General features: G+C 41.3%; 1 protein-coding gene across 4 annotated transcripts in view; it reads left to right on the top strand.

Moving 5' to 3' along the window:
* The window catches only part of LOC124776983 (phytanoyl-CoA dioxygenase, peroxisomal-like), a 102,731-nt gene that overhangs the window by 65,006 nt on the left and 22,747 nt on the right, over positions 1–14,978 (top strand). For all 4 annotated transcript variants that reach the window (XM_047252252.1, XM_047252237.1, XM_047252245.1 and 1 more), the window contains 2 exons: positions 2,586–2,749; positions 3,110–3,275. In XM_047252252.1, coding sequence (XP_047108208.1) covers positions 2,586–2,749; positions 3,110–3,275 — 330 coding nt within the window. The remainder of the gene's footprint in view (positions 1–2,585; positions 2,750–3,109; positions 3,276–14,978) is intronic.

The raw sequence follows: 14,978 nt of genomic DNA, 5'->3' as shown, positions 1-14,978 counted from the left end.
TTTACATTTGTGAACCTTTAGAGCAAATTACCAGTCTTTGCACTACTTTAAACCCTTTTGAAGATATGAATGAATATGTGTACAACTTTTTCCAAATAGTACTTCATTACAGGTAACTTAGAAACACTGAAGAAACCTTATATGAGAAACTGGTGCAGAAATGTCACTATTCAGTGTAGAATTCGTGAGTGCAACCTGAAAATTTGAATAGGAGAGAGCAAATACTTATGTCAGTCAATTTTTAAAGGGTTGTTACTTTTTAAGACAAATTATTGGTTACATATTAATTATGTACCCAGTATATTATATTATATTATATTAATGATATAAGATAATTGTAAACCAATTTTTGTTTTTTGACGAGTCTCCTGTACATTAAGTTGATGACTTGAAATTGTATTTTCTGAGACAATAAACTTCTATTGTATTCTATTCTGGTCTCTACCAACTGCAAAAAGTCTGAAGCTTTTCACAGTTTTGTCTGCCAGGTCACTACAAAACAATATGAACTTCAGGAGCTCCATCATCTACATCAGTCAGTGAGTCTCCATCCGAGTTAACTTGCTGCACTACCAAGAAGTCTTCTGTTGATTCACAGATTTCATTGATAGCACATACAGATGTGCTCTGGTTATTAAGTGTTGATCTTATATGGATTCATATGCTTTTCAGAAATCAGGAAGTGCCACAGCCACTTGGTTGGTTTGATCCATGGGTTATAGGATATCGTGTGAGCAAGAGCAAAGTGCACATTGTATTTCAGATGACCAGTGTTTTCAGAATCTGTACCAGTTGGTGCAGAGATCAGTCTCTCTGAGACACCTCATTACATGTGAGCACAGAATATGCACTAGAGGGATGTCAGTGGTAATTTGTGTTGCGGATGTGTGTGAACTGTTATTTTTTTTTTTTTTACAACTACTGTGCATAGTTTTATTTTTTTAAGGAATATGTGGTACTTACAGTTAAAAAAGGGGCTAAATCAGTCACAAATTCTGTAGTGTGTCTGACTGGGATTGCATCAGTTTCTGAGATCTCATTTAATTTTAATGGTTTGAGTTGTTTCCCACAGGAAGACGGCACTATCAATACATCTTGCAGTGGTGCTAGAATTAACCTGCAGCGGTACTCGTCGATCTGTACATGAAGCTCAGCATTTCTGTTTATGCTTCCCTAGTCTCTCTTGTAGCATTTACCATTGGAGTCTGCTGAGCATACCAGTAATGGCTTTCCACATACTAAGCGAACCTGTGATGAAACATGCCATTCTTATTCAGGTCTTCTCTGTTTCACCTGTAAATACTATCTAGTAAGAAACCCAGACTGGTGAGTAGTATTCGTAAATTATTGAAGCATGTTTTTTGTAAGCCACTTCTTGTGTGGTTGCATTATCTTTCTTAGGATTCTTCAAATGAATGTCAGCCTGCCATCTGTTTTTTCTACAATGAGCCTCACATGGTCATTCTTCTATTGGTCAATCTGGTCAGTTACCTCTATTTATTTTTTAGTCATTGCTGGTTCCAGTGATTTATTGTGTAATCAGACAGTAATGGGCCTTTCCATGGTATATTTATTTACATTCATGGTCAGCTGGAGTTCTTGCTCTAATCATCTGTCCTATGCAGGTCTCCTGCATTTCACTATAGTTTTCTTGCACTCCAAGTTATTTTATATTTGGCAGTTTCATGCTGCTGTGATTGATGTTCTGAGTTCTGCCTGTTATTAAGTCCTGAATCGAGTCGCAAAGAGGGTCCGATATTTGGTTAGCTCATATTTCGTGTACTGAGTGATGATACAGAACTGCAGAAAATGCCTTTCAGAAGTTGAGAATCTCAGCATCAACCACTACATTGCTATTGAATGCCCTCTGTATCTTGTGGCCAAACAGAGGAAGCTGAATCCCACAAGAACTTTGTGAAATCCGCATTGACACCTTTAGAAGAGATTTCTGTTCTCCAGGAAAGTTAGGATTCACAAATATAAAATATGTTCCATAATTCTCCATAAACTGATGCAGTCGTATAGGTTGAACACTGAACGACCTGCACTTCCCTCTACTTGCTTTGGAACCCTTCATTTCTCCAACAACCCGTGATAAATTGCTGCTAGAAGGTGTCAGTTACATTTCCAAAATCTGTTTTCGATCATATCTCACAAATTCCAGATGATTTTCTTCAGTTGTATAATTGTAGTTGATTTTCTATTCAATGATCTCAATATCTGCCATTTCAGCGTTCACATAATATTGAAAAGAGGAATTTGATCTACTGCTGTGAAACAATTTTGGATGACCAACTTCTGTATTTTGGACTTTTGCCTGTGTTCTTCCTTTTGCATATTAATTTTTATTGGAAAATTAAGAACTTACATTAGTAAGAGCTTCAGATAGGTTTGGAAAGAAATGTATGAAATATTTATCAAATTTGACTCATTTTATATGTAATTCAAGTTAGACACGAGGGGGAGTGGGTTCGGGGAGGTGTGTGTGTGTGTGTGTGTGTGTGTGTGTGTGTGTGTGTGTGTGTGTGTCGGGGGTTTGAGTTACCATAGATCTTGCAATATTTCTCCTTAACAAAGTTCAACAGACACCAAATTTAACATCTACAGCAGTTTTTCCAAGTAGTAATAGTGAATTTAGATATTCTCTGGACAACAAACTGTTAACCTATGCTCAAAGAAGATTTTATGAAGAAAATGGCTACATTGTTATTCCCGGCTTAATTGAAGATGGCCTTCTTGATGAATGCAGGTGAGTAATTTCAGATATTACAGATTTGATTGTGTGTGAATTGCTTTATACCACCTTTTAGAACTGGATTGCGTGGCATTATTGGGTACTGCCTGTATCTTCACTGTCCAGCTCAAATTTTTTAAACTATCTCCTCCTGCTTGCTTTCCTATAACACTGTCTGTGCCCTCCTTTGCGCACTTTCAGTATTCTCAGGACACTAACATTTCCTTCCAGTTTTAATGCTTATCTTTCACTCATCATATACTGGCAGCTTTTTATTAGTGTACTGAAAAGAGTTCTTCAGAAGTGTTGTTTACCATTGTTACATTTGCACCTTTCTTTTAAGTCTTTTGCCCCTATAGATTGTTTTTGTTTCAGGGATCATTTTGTTGACATATGCCATGGACGCGTTGACAAGGGCAACATGGTTTTGATGAAAGACATTTCACTGGCCAAAACTGGAGCAACAGGAGAATACCTGTATTATAAAGCTCAAGACATTTTATGGGATGAAATCTTTGCCAAGTACATCACTCATCCATTGGTAAATAATGTTCACATGTAATACAAAATGTAACATACAAACTTGGTTAAGAAATGGTGTATTTTTGGCATCTCCTAAACTGTGTCTCTGTGGCACATGCAGTGTGTGAAAGTAATAAACACTGCAATGAAAACATGGGTGTTAATAGAGCAGTATTGACTACCATCCACAATAAGAGGAACGTCAACGTAGTTAAGCAGTGGTCATATATGGACTCTGTGGCAGAGACTCACACCATGCAATCTGTTAGTAAATCAATTTATTGCTTTTATGTTCATAGGCTTAAATGACCTGTGTCAATATGAATAAAATTATTTTGGGTATTAGGCTGTGTCGTCGGAAACATGAAAACAACTTAAGTGCCGGTTGTCATTAGAAACACTAAAACAACTAAAGTGCTGATGGACTTTGCAGATATCCTGTTCAGAGTGTCCTGAAGAGCAATGCTGCAAAGTTGGTCCGTATGTCAGCACTTTAGTTGTTTTAGTGTTTCATAATGATCTGACCAAAACCCAAAATTATTTCATTAAAATTTATTGCATTTTTTGGCTTCAGATATTAATGAATAAAATTACAAATGGACAACGTGGCTGACCTATACTACTCTGAGCCAAAATTTCAAAAACTGCCATCAGAAACAGTTAAAAAAATGCTATAGCTAGCTTTCATAAGTGTTTGCAACATGAACAAAGGAGTGAAGAATAAGTTGTGACAGGTTGGAAAATGGGGACAAGTCACTCAGACCCTAGGTCAAGAAGTACACAATTGTGTGGACAAAGGGAGACAAAGATAAAGTGGGAGCTTCAAAGAGTTCAAAGACAGTACCTTAGTAAGCACAGTTCTAATTTCAGTTCAAAGATGACAGAACACAGAATAGGAAGCAAAGGGGGATAAGAGGTAAAAGAAGTGGAATGAATAATGCAGTTAAGAACGAAAATAAAAAGAGTGAAATATTTGAATTTGTAATTAAGTGTTCCAATGGAAAAGGTGAGACAGACTGCTTTCAAAGGAGGCATAACCTAGCATTGTGGCAAAATGTACAGATATGTTGAAGAGCAAGTTTGTGTTTTCAGAGCTCCAGTAATATAATACTGGGTGAGAGGATCCCTATCATATAGCAGGCATTTAGTTGGGTTCCTTCAGTCATGCTGCAGAGCTGCCCAGCAAGTGGGTACTGGGTTTCTCCAAGGTGGACGGTTCTTCAGAGTTATTACTCAGACAGTATCTGTCCGATAAAAACGTGTCTACAGCACATATGGTTTCAAACATTGCTCTGTATTTGATATTGTGAGATTTACAAATGGTGGGGCAGAAGTGCTAAAGGGTGGGTGTATCAGGCAGACTTTTCAGGGGAATATCATGCAGTTTGTCAAGGATGACCTTACACTATCTGATGAAATTTTATAGAAAAGTTGTGGTAGAATGTAAATACTTTGGGAGTAAAGGAGACCTTCATCAACAGTCAGATGAAAGAAAACTTTTTAGAGTTAGAGTATGCACACATAGCACTGCCGGAGTTGCAGATCGCCAGGTGGACTAGTGTGAGGTGGGTAGGGGGAGAGAGAGAGGTGTGAGGCAGGAAGCAGGACAAGATTTTGGAGGTGGATGGCTTGGAGGGAGGCAGCCAGTTAGCAGGCTAGGAATGCAGGATGGAGGGGTAGCAGGTGCATGGACAAGATGTGTGATGCCCAGTTGTCAGAACCGATGGCGAGCACCACATGCTGAAGGCGAAGTGAATTGCGAGGGGGGTGAAGGGCAGAGGTAGGGGAAACAGTTGCGTGGAGGGTGTGGGTTACAGGAGATGGGGGCAAGGATGACCTGGGAGCGAAGTATGTGTTGCAAGGATATCTCACACCTGTGCACTTCAGAGGAGCTGGTGGTGGAGGAGAGGATACAGGTGGTCTAGGTTGTGAAGCAGTCATTGAAAATGAGCATATTACTCTCAGCTGCACATTATACAGGGTGATTCAAAAAGAATACCACAACTTTAGGAATTTAAAACTCTGCAACGACAAAAGGCAGAGCTAAGCACTATCTGTCGGCGAATTAAGGGAGCTATAAAGTTTCATTTAGTTGTACATTTGTTCGCTTGAGGCGCTGTTGACTAGGCTGAAAACCAAACTACCCGAGGCAGCCCATGACAGAGCACTTCATCACTGGCCTCCAAGAAGCCCTGATCTTACCCCTTCGATTTTTTTTATGGGGGTATGTTAAGGATATGGTGTTTCGGCCACCTCTCCCAGCCACCATTGATGATTTGAAACGAGAAATAACAGCAGCTATCCAAACTGTTGTTACGCCTGATATGCTACAGAGAGTGTGGAACGAGTTGGAGTATCGGGTTGATATTGCTCGTGTGTCTGGAGGGGGCCATATTGAACATCTCTGAACTTGTTTTTGAGTGAAAAAAAAAAACCTTTTTAAATACTCTTTGTAATGATGTATAACAGAAGGTTATATTATGTTTCTTTCATTAAATACACATTTTTAAAGTTGTGGTATTCTTTTTGAATCACCCTGTACTACTGGGTGGTCAACTTGGTCCTTGGCAACAGTTTGATTATGGTCATTCATCCTTGTCATCAGCTGATCATACTGACATAAAAAACTGTGCAATGTTTGCATCGGATGGTATATGACATGGCGGAAGTGCTGAGTGCATGGATTGGGCAGGTCTTTCATCTTGGTCTTCCAAAGGGATGAAGGGATGTGATTACTGTAGCAACGGGTTGGGAGTGAGAGTAGTATAGGGATGAACTAAGATGTTGTGAACATTGGATGGGCAGTGGAAAACCACTTGGGGGGGGGGGGAGGAGGGGGGGGGGGAGGATGCTGGATAATGTCTCTCATTTCAGGGCACAATGATAGATAATCAAAGACCTATCAAAATGTATGGTTCTTTTGTTGCAGTCCAGGGTGATTTTGGATCACAAGAGGGGCCTACTTTGTATTTGATTCTTGGGGGGTAGTGGGAGGATTGGGGGCATATGAGGATGTGGCATGGGAAGTCTGTTTGTGGACTAGATTTGGGGGTAGTGTCTGTCTGTGGTGGCCATTGTGAGACCTTCAGCATACTGAGAAAATTAGTTTTCATCACTGCAGATTCATGGTGCACAGGTAGCCAGGGTGTGGGAGGGATTTTTTGGTGTGGAAGGGACAGCAGATGTTGAAGTACAGGTACTGTTGATTAGTAGATTTAATGTGGACAAAGTTACGGATGGAACTGTCAGAGAGGTGGAGGTCAACGTCCAGGAAGGTACCACATTGAGTTGAAGAGGCCTGGCTGAAACAGATGGGAGAGACGTTGAGGTTGTGAAGGAATGAGGTGAGGATGTCTTGGCTCTTGACTCCAGATAATGAAGATATCATCAGTGAACCTGAACCAGACTAGGTGTAGGGAGTTGTGGGAGGCAGGGAAGGTTTCCTCTAGATGGCCCATAAACAGGCTGACATAGAAGGGTGCCATGTGGGTGCCCATGGGGCTGTGCCACAGATTTGTTTGTGTACCTGCCCTTCAAAGGAAATTAGTTGTGTGGTAGGGTATAGTTGGTAAGGTGTATGAGGAATGAGGTAGTGAATTTAGAGTCTGAAGGTGACTGGAAGAGATAGAGTTCAATAGCAGCAAGCCCAATGGCATGAGAGATGTTGGCATGTAAGGAGGTGGCATCAACAGTGACGGGTGTGGATCCAGCAGGTAAAATGGAGGGGATGGTGTAGAGTTGGTGAAGGAAGTGGTTATTTCACTACTGGCCATTGAAATTACTACACTATGAAGATGACGTGCTACAGACGCGAAATTTAACGGACAGGAAGAAGATGCTGTGATACGCAAATGATTAGCTTTTCAGAGCATTCACACAAAGTTGGCGCCCGTGGCGACACCTGCAACATGCTGACATGAGGAAAGTTTCCAACCGATTTCTCATACACAAACAGCAGTTGACCAGCGTTGCCTGGGGAAACGTTGTTGTGATGCCTTGTGTAAGGAGGAGAAATGCATACCATCACGTTTTCGACTTGATAAAGGTCGGATTGTAGCCTATCGTGAGTGTGCTTTATCGTATCGCGACATTGCTGCTCACATTGATCGAGATCCAATTACTGTTAGCAGAATGTGGAATCGGTGAGTTCAGGAGGGTAATACGGAACGCTGTGCTGGATCCCAATGGCCTCGTTTCACTAGCAGTCGAGATGACAGGCATCTTATCCGCATGGCTGTAACGGATCATGCAGCCACGTCTCAATCCCTGAGTCAACAGATGGGGACGTTTGCAAGACAACAACCATCTGCACAAATGGTTCGACGACGTTTGCAGCAGCATGGACTATCAGCTCGGAGACTGTGGCTGCGGTTACCCTTGACGCTGCGTCACAGACAGGAGTGCCTGCGATGATGTACTCAACGACGAACCAGGGTGCATGAATGGCAAAACGTTATTTTTTCGGATGAATCCAGGTTCTGTATACAGCATCATGATGGTCGTATCGGTGTTTGGTGACATTGCGGTGAACGCACATTGGAAGCATGTGTTTGTCATTGCCATACTGGCGTATCACCCGCTGTGATGGTATGGGGTGCCATTGGTTACACGTCTCGGTCACTTCTTGATCGCATTGACGGCACTTTGAACAGTGGACGTTACATTTCAGATGTGTTACGACCCGTGGCCCTACCCTTCATTCGATCCCTGTGAAACCCTACATTTCAGCAGGATAATGCACGACTGCATGTTGCAGGTCCTGTACAGACCTTTCTGGATACAGGAAATGTTCGACTGCTGCCCTGGCCAGCACATTCTCCAGATCTCTCACCAATGAAAACGTCTGGTCAGTGGTGACCGAGCAACTGGCTCGTCACAATATGCCAGTCACTACTCTTGATGAACTGTGGTATTGTGTTGAAGCTGCATGGGCAGCTGTACCTGTACGCACCATCCAAGCTCTGTTTGACTCAATGCCCAGGCATATCAAGGCCGTTATTACGGCCAGAGGTGGTTGTTCTGGGTACTGATTTCTCAGGATCTATGCACCTAAATTGCATGAAAATGTAATCACATGTCAGTTTTAGTATAATATATTTGTCCAATGAATACCTGTTTATCATCTGCATTTCTTCTTGGTGTAGCAATTTTAATGGCCAGTAGTGTATCTTTGGTGTGTTAGGCTAGCTTTTGTGCTATTGGTTGGATGTGTTAGTCAACAAGAGCGGACATTCTTGAAGTGGGAGAACAATAGCTAGCTGCAGTGTGGCATCCAGAATTTTGTGTGTGTGTGTGTGTGTGTGTGTGTGTGTGTGTGTGTGTGTGTGTGTGTGTGGAGGGGGGGGGGTCATTGGGATGAGGTTGTGAGGATGGAGGTGGACTTACTGCGATAGGTTTTAGGAAGAGCCTATGGATTTCCTTAGGGATTGGAAGTTATGTTGAACTTATGAGATCTCTGTGGCAGAACTTGTCTCCTCTCCTTCCCCTGATCCTTGCAGTGGAAACAGTTCTTTGCAACCAGTCCCTCCAACCAAAGCCAACCTAATCCTAACATTGAACCATGTATTTCCCAGTTCATACCACCATCCAATTGTGACTTTGTCACCTTCCAGGAATTCTGTACTCACCAACTTGGCCACACTATCTGTCCCCAGGTCGCTTCATAACAACACTAACATTACATCAGAAAAAAGGACATCAATACAGAACCTGAAAGCAGGTCCTGACCTAATCATCCTCCCCACAGACAAAGGTTCCACCACTGTCATGATGAGTTGCAGTGACTTCCTGGCAGAAAGCCTCTGCCAACTGTCTGACCCCTCCAGTTACAAGGTCTGCCATAATGATCCCGTTTTGGAAGACCATCATAACATCCAGTCTGGACTGAAATCAAAAAGGTCTTCCCAGGACCTTTCCTCAAGTCCATCTCCCTCCTCACTCCAAAATCACACTGCATGCCCATCTTCTACATGCTCCACAGAATTCCTGAAATCAGTGACATCCTACCCAAGATCCTTTCCTCTCCTCCTAAAATGGTGTTCCATCCCCCATTCAACTTATACAGTGTCCTAGTCCACCCCTATGCCTCTCCCATTCCCAAACCCTTACCACAGGGGTCATGTCCCTGTTGAAGATCCAAGTGCAAGACCTGCCGAATCCACACACCCAGCACTTCGTACTCCAGCCCTGTCACAGGCTCATCCTACCCCATCATAGGCTGAGCCACCTGTGAAGGCAGCCATGTGATACCAACTCTGCTGCAGAACCTGTACAGCTTTTTATGTTGGTATGACTACCAACTAGCTGTCCACTAGGATCAACGGCCATCACCAGACTGTTGCCAAGAACAAGTTGACAACCCAGAGGGACTTGGGCAGCTAAGCATAAAGTTCTCAATTTCAATGGTTGCTTCAGGACCGGGACCATCTGCATCCTTTCCTCTACCAACTGGTTCTCTGAACTAGGTAGATGGGATTTATCCTTGCAATTTTGGCAATGGTAGTACTCGAAGCGAGCATCGTTACTCTGAGTCCATTTACAATGGTAAGTAGAGAGCACTTGACACATTTCTTCAAAAGAGAGACTGGCAGGTTCCTTAAAAACATCTAGCTAGCTGACACAAAAGGTGATAAATACGAGGAGAATTCCATGACAGAAATAAAGCTTATGCACTCCAATTGCTTGAAAATGTTGCCGAAGGCATTTTTGATATGCATCATAATCTTCCACAGAATTGTCATACAGAGGAAACAGTGAGGGTTTCATCATTGAGGCTGCCGATTTGTTTAGTGCCATAGAGAGAGTCTGCTGCTGGTCGGTGAGAGCAGACAGTTTATCAGAATGCCAGCCAAGTTTTATTCTGATTCCACATAATCTCAAAGTCTTCTAACTACAGAACACGTCAATATACAGTCCCTTAGGTGCGCATACAAGGCCGATGGCCTGTGGTGCAACGGACTTATGTTGGGCTGTTGTGCACACGGCACAGTGCTTGTTGCGCCGTCTGTCCACGTTGTGAGGTGACCGCTCTGTACCAGCTGTGGAGGCACATGTATTGCACACTGTTTGATTACATGTGCTCATAGTATAGTACTGGAACAAATATCTTCCCTTTTATCATTCTGTATATTTGTCCATGTTATTGCATTCATTATTCCCATTTCTCAGTTTGCTGGGATTTCATTTTATGTATAATCCTTTCTTTCATTTAAATCTTTGTCTGTGGTACTTTGTCCATTGTGCAATAACGATTTACATTTTAAATGTTTGTATGGCGATTACCATTAAAAAAAATATATATGTACATCTTGTAACAAAAAGTGGATTTTTGATTACATTGTATAGTCGATATAAGTAGGTTACATCATCCATTGTTTTTTAACTGATAAAACAGCAGTTTCAGATGTTTAAATATTATGATAGATAAATAAAAAGAATTAAATTCACATGCCCAGAGATTCCTGATGGAAAACAAATTGTAGGAAGAAAAAAAAATGAGGGCAGTTGTAAAAGTTAATTCTGTAGTTAAGATGATGTGTCACAGGAATAGAAATAAAATAATTACTTTAAGGCAATTAAGGGAGTAAACATAATGACCAAAAGTCATTTCTATAAAAATTTCAGAGTTTCTAACAAGATCCGATTACAACATTTTGCATGTGAGGCCTGGAAGCTGCAGCAAACATACTAAAGATACTGCCTGTATTTATATTTTGCGTATTTGTCTTCTTGTGGAATATTGCTGTGCAGTGTAGGATCCTTAACCCATATGACTGATAGAGGATATTAAAAATGTCAATGAAGGGTGGCTAGTTTTGTACTGTACTGAAGAGATGAGGTGGGAGTCTCAAAGATATGATTAACAAGGTGTGGTAGGACACATTAAAACAATGTTTTTAACTGTGGCAAAATATGTTCAGAACATTTCAATCACCAACTTTCTTCTCAGAGTGAATAAATATTGTGTTGGCTTCCCATACATAAGGAGAAATGACCCTTGTGATAAAATTTAGAGCTTGCACAGAAATAGTTCAGTGTTCTTCGCAAATGCTGTTTGAGAATGGACTGGCAAAGGAATAGTCTGAAAGTCATTCTATGAACTGTTTGCAGATGTAAAGATTTTCTCACTGAAAGAGGATATTTTACGTTATATTTTACCAACTTAACACGCTCACTCCTGCATAAAAAGCACTATAGATAAAAGTAAGCAAAATTTAACCTACCAAATTGTCAAAAGAGTCTGTAATTTAAAAAGAACACGCCCACACAAAGGAAAAAAGGAAAAAGAAACAAACTTGTGCCCCTACATATCTGGCTGGGTGCACAGTGCAAGGATTGCACATTATGGTGGAGCAGTTTTTGTGTTGGGTGAGGTGGGTAGAGGGAGAGGGTGAGGTGTGGGGTAGGAAGAAGGAAGAAGGTGGCTGGCAGCTCTGAAGGAGGGATCCAGTTTGCTGTCTAGGAAAGCGGGAGGGAGGGAGGCGTGATAGACAGGCTAGATCTCTGATGCTTGACCCTAAGAGTTGGTGGAGAGTGGTTTATGCTGAAGGTGAAGGTGACGTGGGGACATGAATTGGGAGGGGATGACAGGATGAAGGGAAGGGGAACTGTTGGGTGGAAGACGTTGGGACAGTGAGTTCTCGGAGATTGAGGCTGGGATGATTGGGTGCATGAAGAGTGTGTTGCATGGGTTATTCCCATCTGTGTAGTTCAGAAAAGCTGGTAATGGAGGGAAGGGCTCAGGTGATGAAGGAGCCACTGAAATAGAGAATGTGCCCAGGTGCATGTTGGGCCACTGGGTGGTCAACTTTGTTCTTGGCAACAGTTTGGTGGTGGTCAGTCATCGTGGTGGACAGCTTGTTGGTAGTCATATTGCCATAAAAAGCTATGCAATGTGTGCAGCAGAGTTGGTATGTGACATGGCAGAAGTGCTGGGTGTGTGGACTGGGTGGGTCTTGTATTTTGATCTTTCACTCGGATATGAATCACTGTGGCAAGGGGTTGGGAGTGAGAGTGGCATAGGGATGGACTGAGACTGGCAAAGGATTTGGTTCAGTTGTTCCACTCGAGGGTGATGGGAGATGAGGGGAGCACTATTTGGTAACTGATTCTTGGGTTGGAGGTGGTGGATGGATTGATGTGTGTGAGGATATAGCACAGAAAATAATTTTGCGGAGTAGATTGGGGGGGGGGGGGGGGGGGGGGGAGTAGTGCTTGTCTGGGAAGACACTTGGGAGACCTTCAGCATACTAAGCAAGGGAGTTCTCATCACTGCAGATATGCCATCCACAGATGGAAAGCCTGTATAAGAGGTATTTTTAGTGTGGAAGGTATGGTAGCTGTCTAAATGGTTACGTGGTTTACTTAACTGATGATCCAACATAAAAACCGAGGATGCATTTATTGAAATGCGACCTGATAAAATGACAGATCTGTCCTCATTTCTTCCAGTTGTTTACTGAAAGTTGCTCTTGCAATGGAATCGATAAAGTAAGCACTGGGTGTGCTTTAGAAATTATCACACAGTGTTGCGGATGCGAGGATGGTGCAAACTTCAAAACTCCTGAAGGTGGAGAATGTACCTATTGTGTGCGTAGCTGTTGAGATAGAATACTCATTAGTGGAACCTGCCACACGCCAAGTATACTAGGATTTTCTGGATAATGCATGGGCCCTCGTTTTGACCTTGGTTTTCGTACCTACTTACAGGATACTGTGGTTTCTGTTTCTTCGATAAAAAATTCTTCTAGCAGGCTTGGCACTGATGTCAACAAGTGGGGCTTTGGATAGGACAACTACTATGTCAGCTCAAAGAACGATACATTTCTGTAAAAGGATACTTTGTGTGTCACAGAATGTTTTACTTATAATAATTTTTTAAGGCGAAGGAATTTAGAAAAAGTTGACAATATTTTGTATTCAAAAACACTATCTACATATAGTAGGTATGCTTATGCTGAAATCTGTTAAATACTTGAAGGATTTGCACTTCTTTGGTTGAAATGGCTACACTGAGGCTAGTCAAACAGACCCAGAAGTCTAGAGTTTGTAGTGACTTAGTAAAATTGCACAGCACCCTTAATTCCATCAGGGATGGTGTCTCATGCAGAGATTTGATGAATATAGATGTAAAGGAGCTAAAATAAGTGTGGGAAAGGGAAGTTAAAAAGATTTTGAAGAGAGTGTACAGTTAATTGGAAAATGACAGTTGCACTGATACTGAATTTTCAACTCTCCAGCATTGCTAAAGCAAAACACAGCAGGTTTCATCTACCTTATAATAAGACCATACATCTCAGATATTTTAACTGTTTATAATGTTATCACTGTATACACCAACTATGGTGTGTAATGGATCTTCATAATGTGAGAAATGTGCCCACCCTATGCATCTTCTAGTTTACCCGCATTACTTTGTGCAAAGTGATGTGCCAACTATGCTGTTTGCAGTCCTTTTCAGGAGCTCATTATACACAGTGTGTGTCCAATGCTGATGTACAAATCCAAAACAAAAGTTTCCTTTACTTATAATAACGTTCTTCAATGGCTGTTCTAGTTATGATTAATCATTGGCCTTATATCAAAATGGTGGATATACGACACGTAGCTTTTGCTCTAAGAAAGGTTTTACAGGTAACATGTAGGAACAATGGGGGAGAGCTTATTAAGTTTTGGGACTGAGTGTGTTAGCATTGTCAGAAGTAACCACAGCACCATGTGTTACACATGCTGTGCTCTGACAGTGTGTTGATTTTTTTACATTTTAGTCAGTCACATGAAAAGGTATTTAAAAAATGACAGTTGAAAACATTAACATACTTTGTTAAAGACAGGCAACATAGCTGTTGATGTTGCTTGTGATTCTACATTATTCTTTTGTAAAGTATTTTAATTTTCTCTACCTTTGATGCTTTAGTATTATTTTCTGTTGCTTTTGTTGACTACTTCTTAGTTAGAGTATTTGTTTATTACTGGTTTCTGCTACATAAAATGAGTGAAATCATTAACATTACCTCTACATTCCAAAGGATGTTTAACATAAATTTGTGCAATCATTAATTTGGTGGAGCCTGTGCTATTGCGTTGAGCAATAAAATCCCTAGGCAGTTAGGACTAAAAGTGAAAACGTGGACCCGTGTGGGCTTATATCTGCAACATCTGTCTGTATGACCATATCGATGCTCCATACACCAAGTTAGGATGATGTGGTTAGAAAACTTACTTGACAGCCATATGCTGTGTCTACCTCTTCAAGTCCTCAGTGTGTGTGCACCACAGTACCTTCCATAACAGATTAAGTTCCTAGCAAATCATCATAATTACAACATAAGGCCTCTCTTATCCAATATCCAACTGTATCTATCTGTAAAATAAAAACATACAAAAATTCCTTCCCCACTGCTGCTGTCTACCTCTGGAACAGGTTACCCTGCACTGTCTGTGGAATTCAATGTCCTGTTGCATTTAAGAAACTACTGAATCACTTACTTTTGTCAGCATCAACACTCTTCAATAAAAAAATTAATATATATGACCATTTCTCCCTGTCAAATGGTGAAGCAAATTCTCAAATCTTCTTGGAATTGCATTTCTTTCTAATTTCATTTGTCAGCTTCACCACTTTCTTCATTACTCATGAACCCATGTTATGCCCACAGTCATTGTCATTAGATGTAAGAGAGGACTTAATGTTCATTGCCTTTCCAGGATAAATAACGCAGCC

The sequence above is a fragment of the Schistocerca piceifrons genome, chromosome 1 (genome assembly GCF_021461385.2).
Source record: "Schistocerca piceifrons isolate TAMUIC-IGC-003096 chromosome 1, iqSchPice1.1, whole genome shotgun sequence".
Lineage (NCBI taxonomy): Eukaryota > Metazoa > Arthropoda > Insecta > Orthoptera > Acrididae > Schistocerca > Schistocerca piceifrons.
The sequence above is the reverse complement of the archived record's forward strand: the minus strand, read 5'-3'. Positions and strand labels throughout refer to the sequence as shown.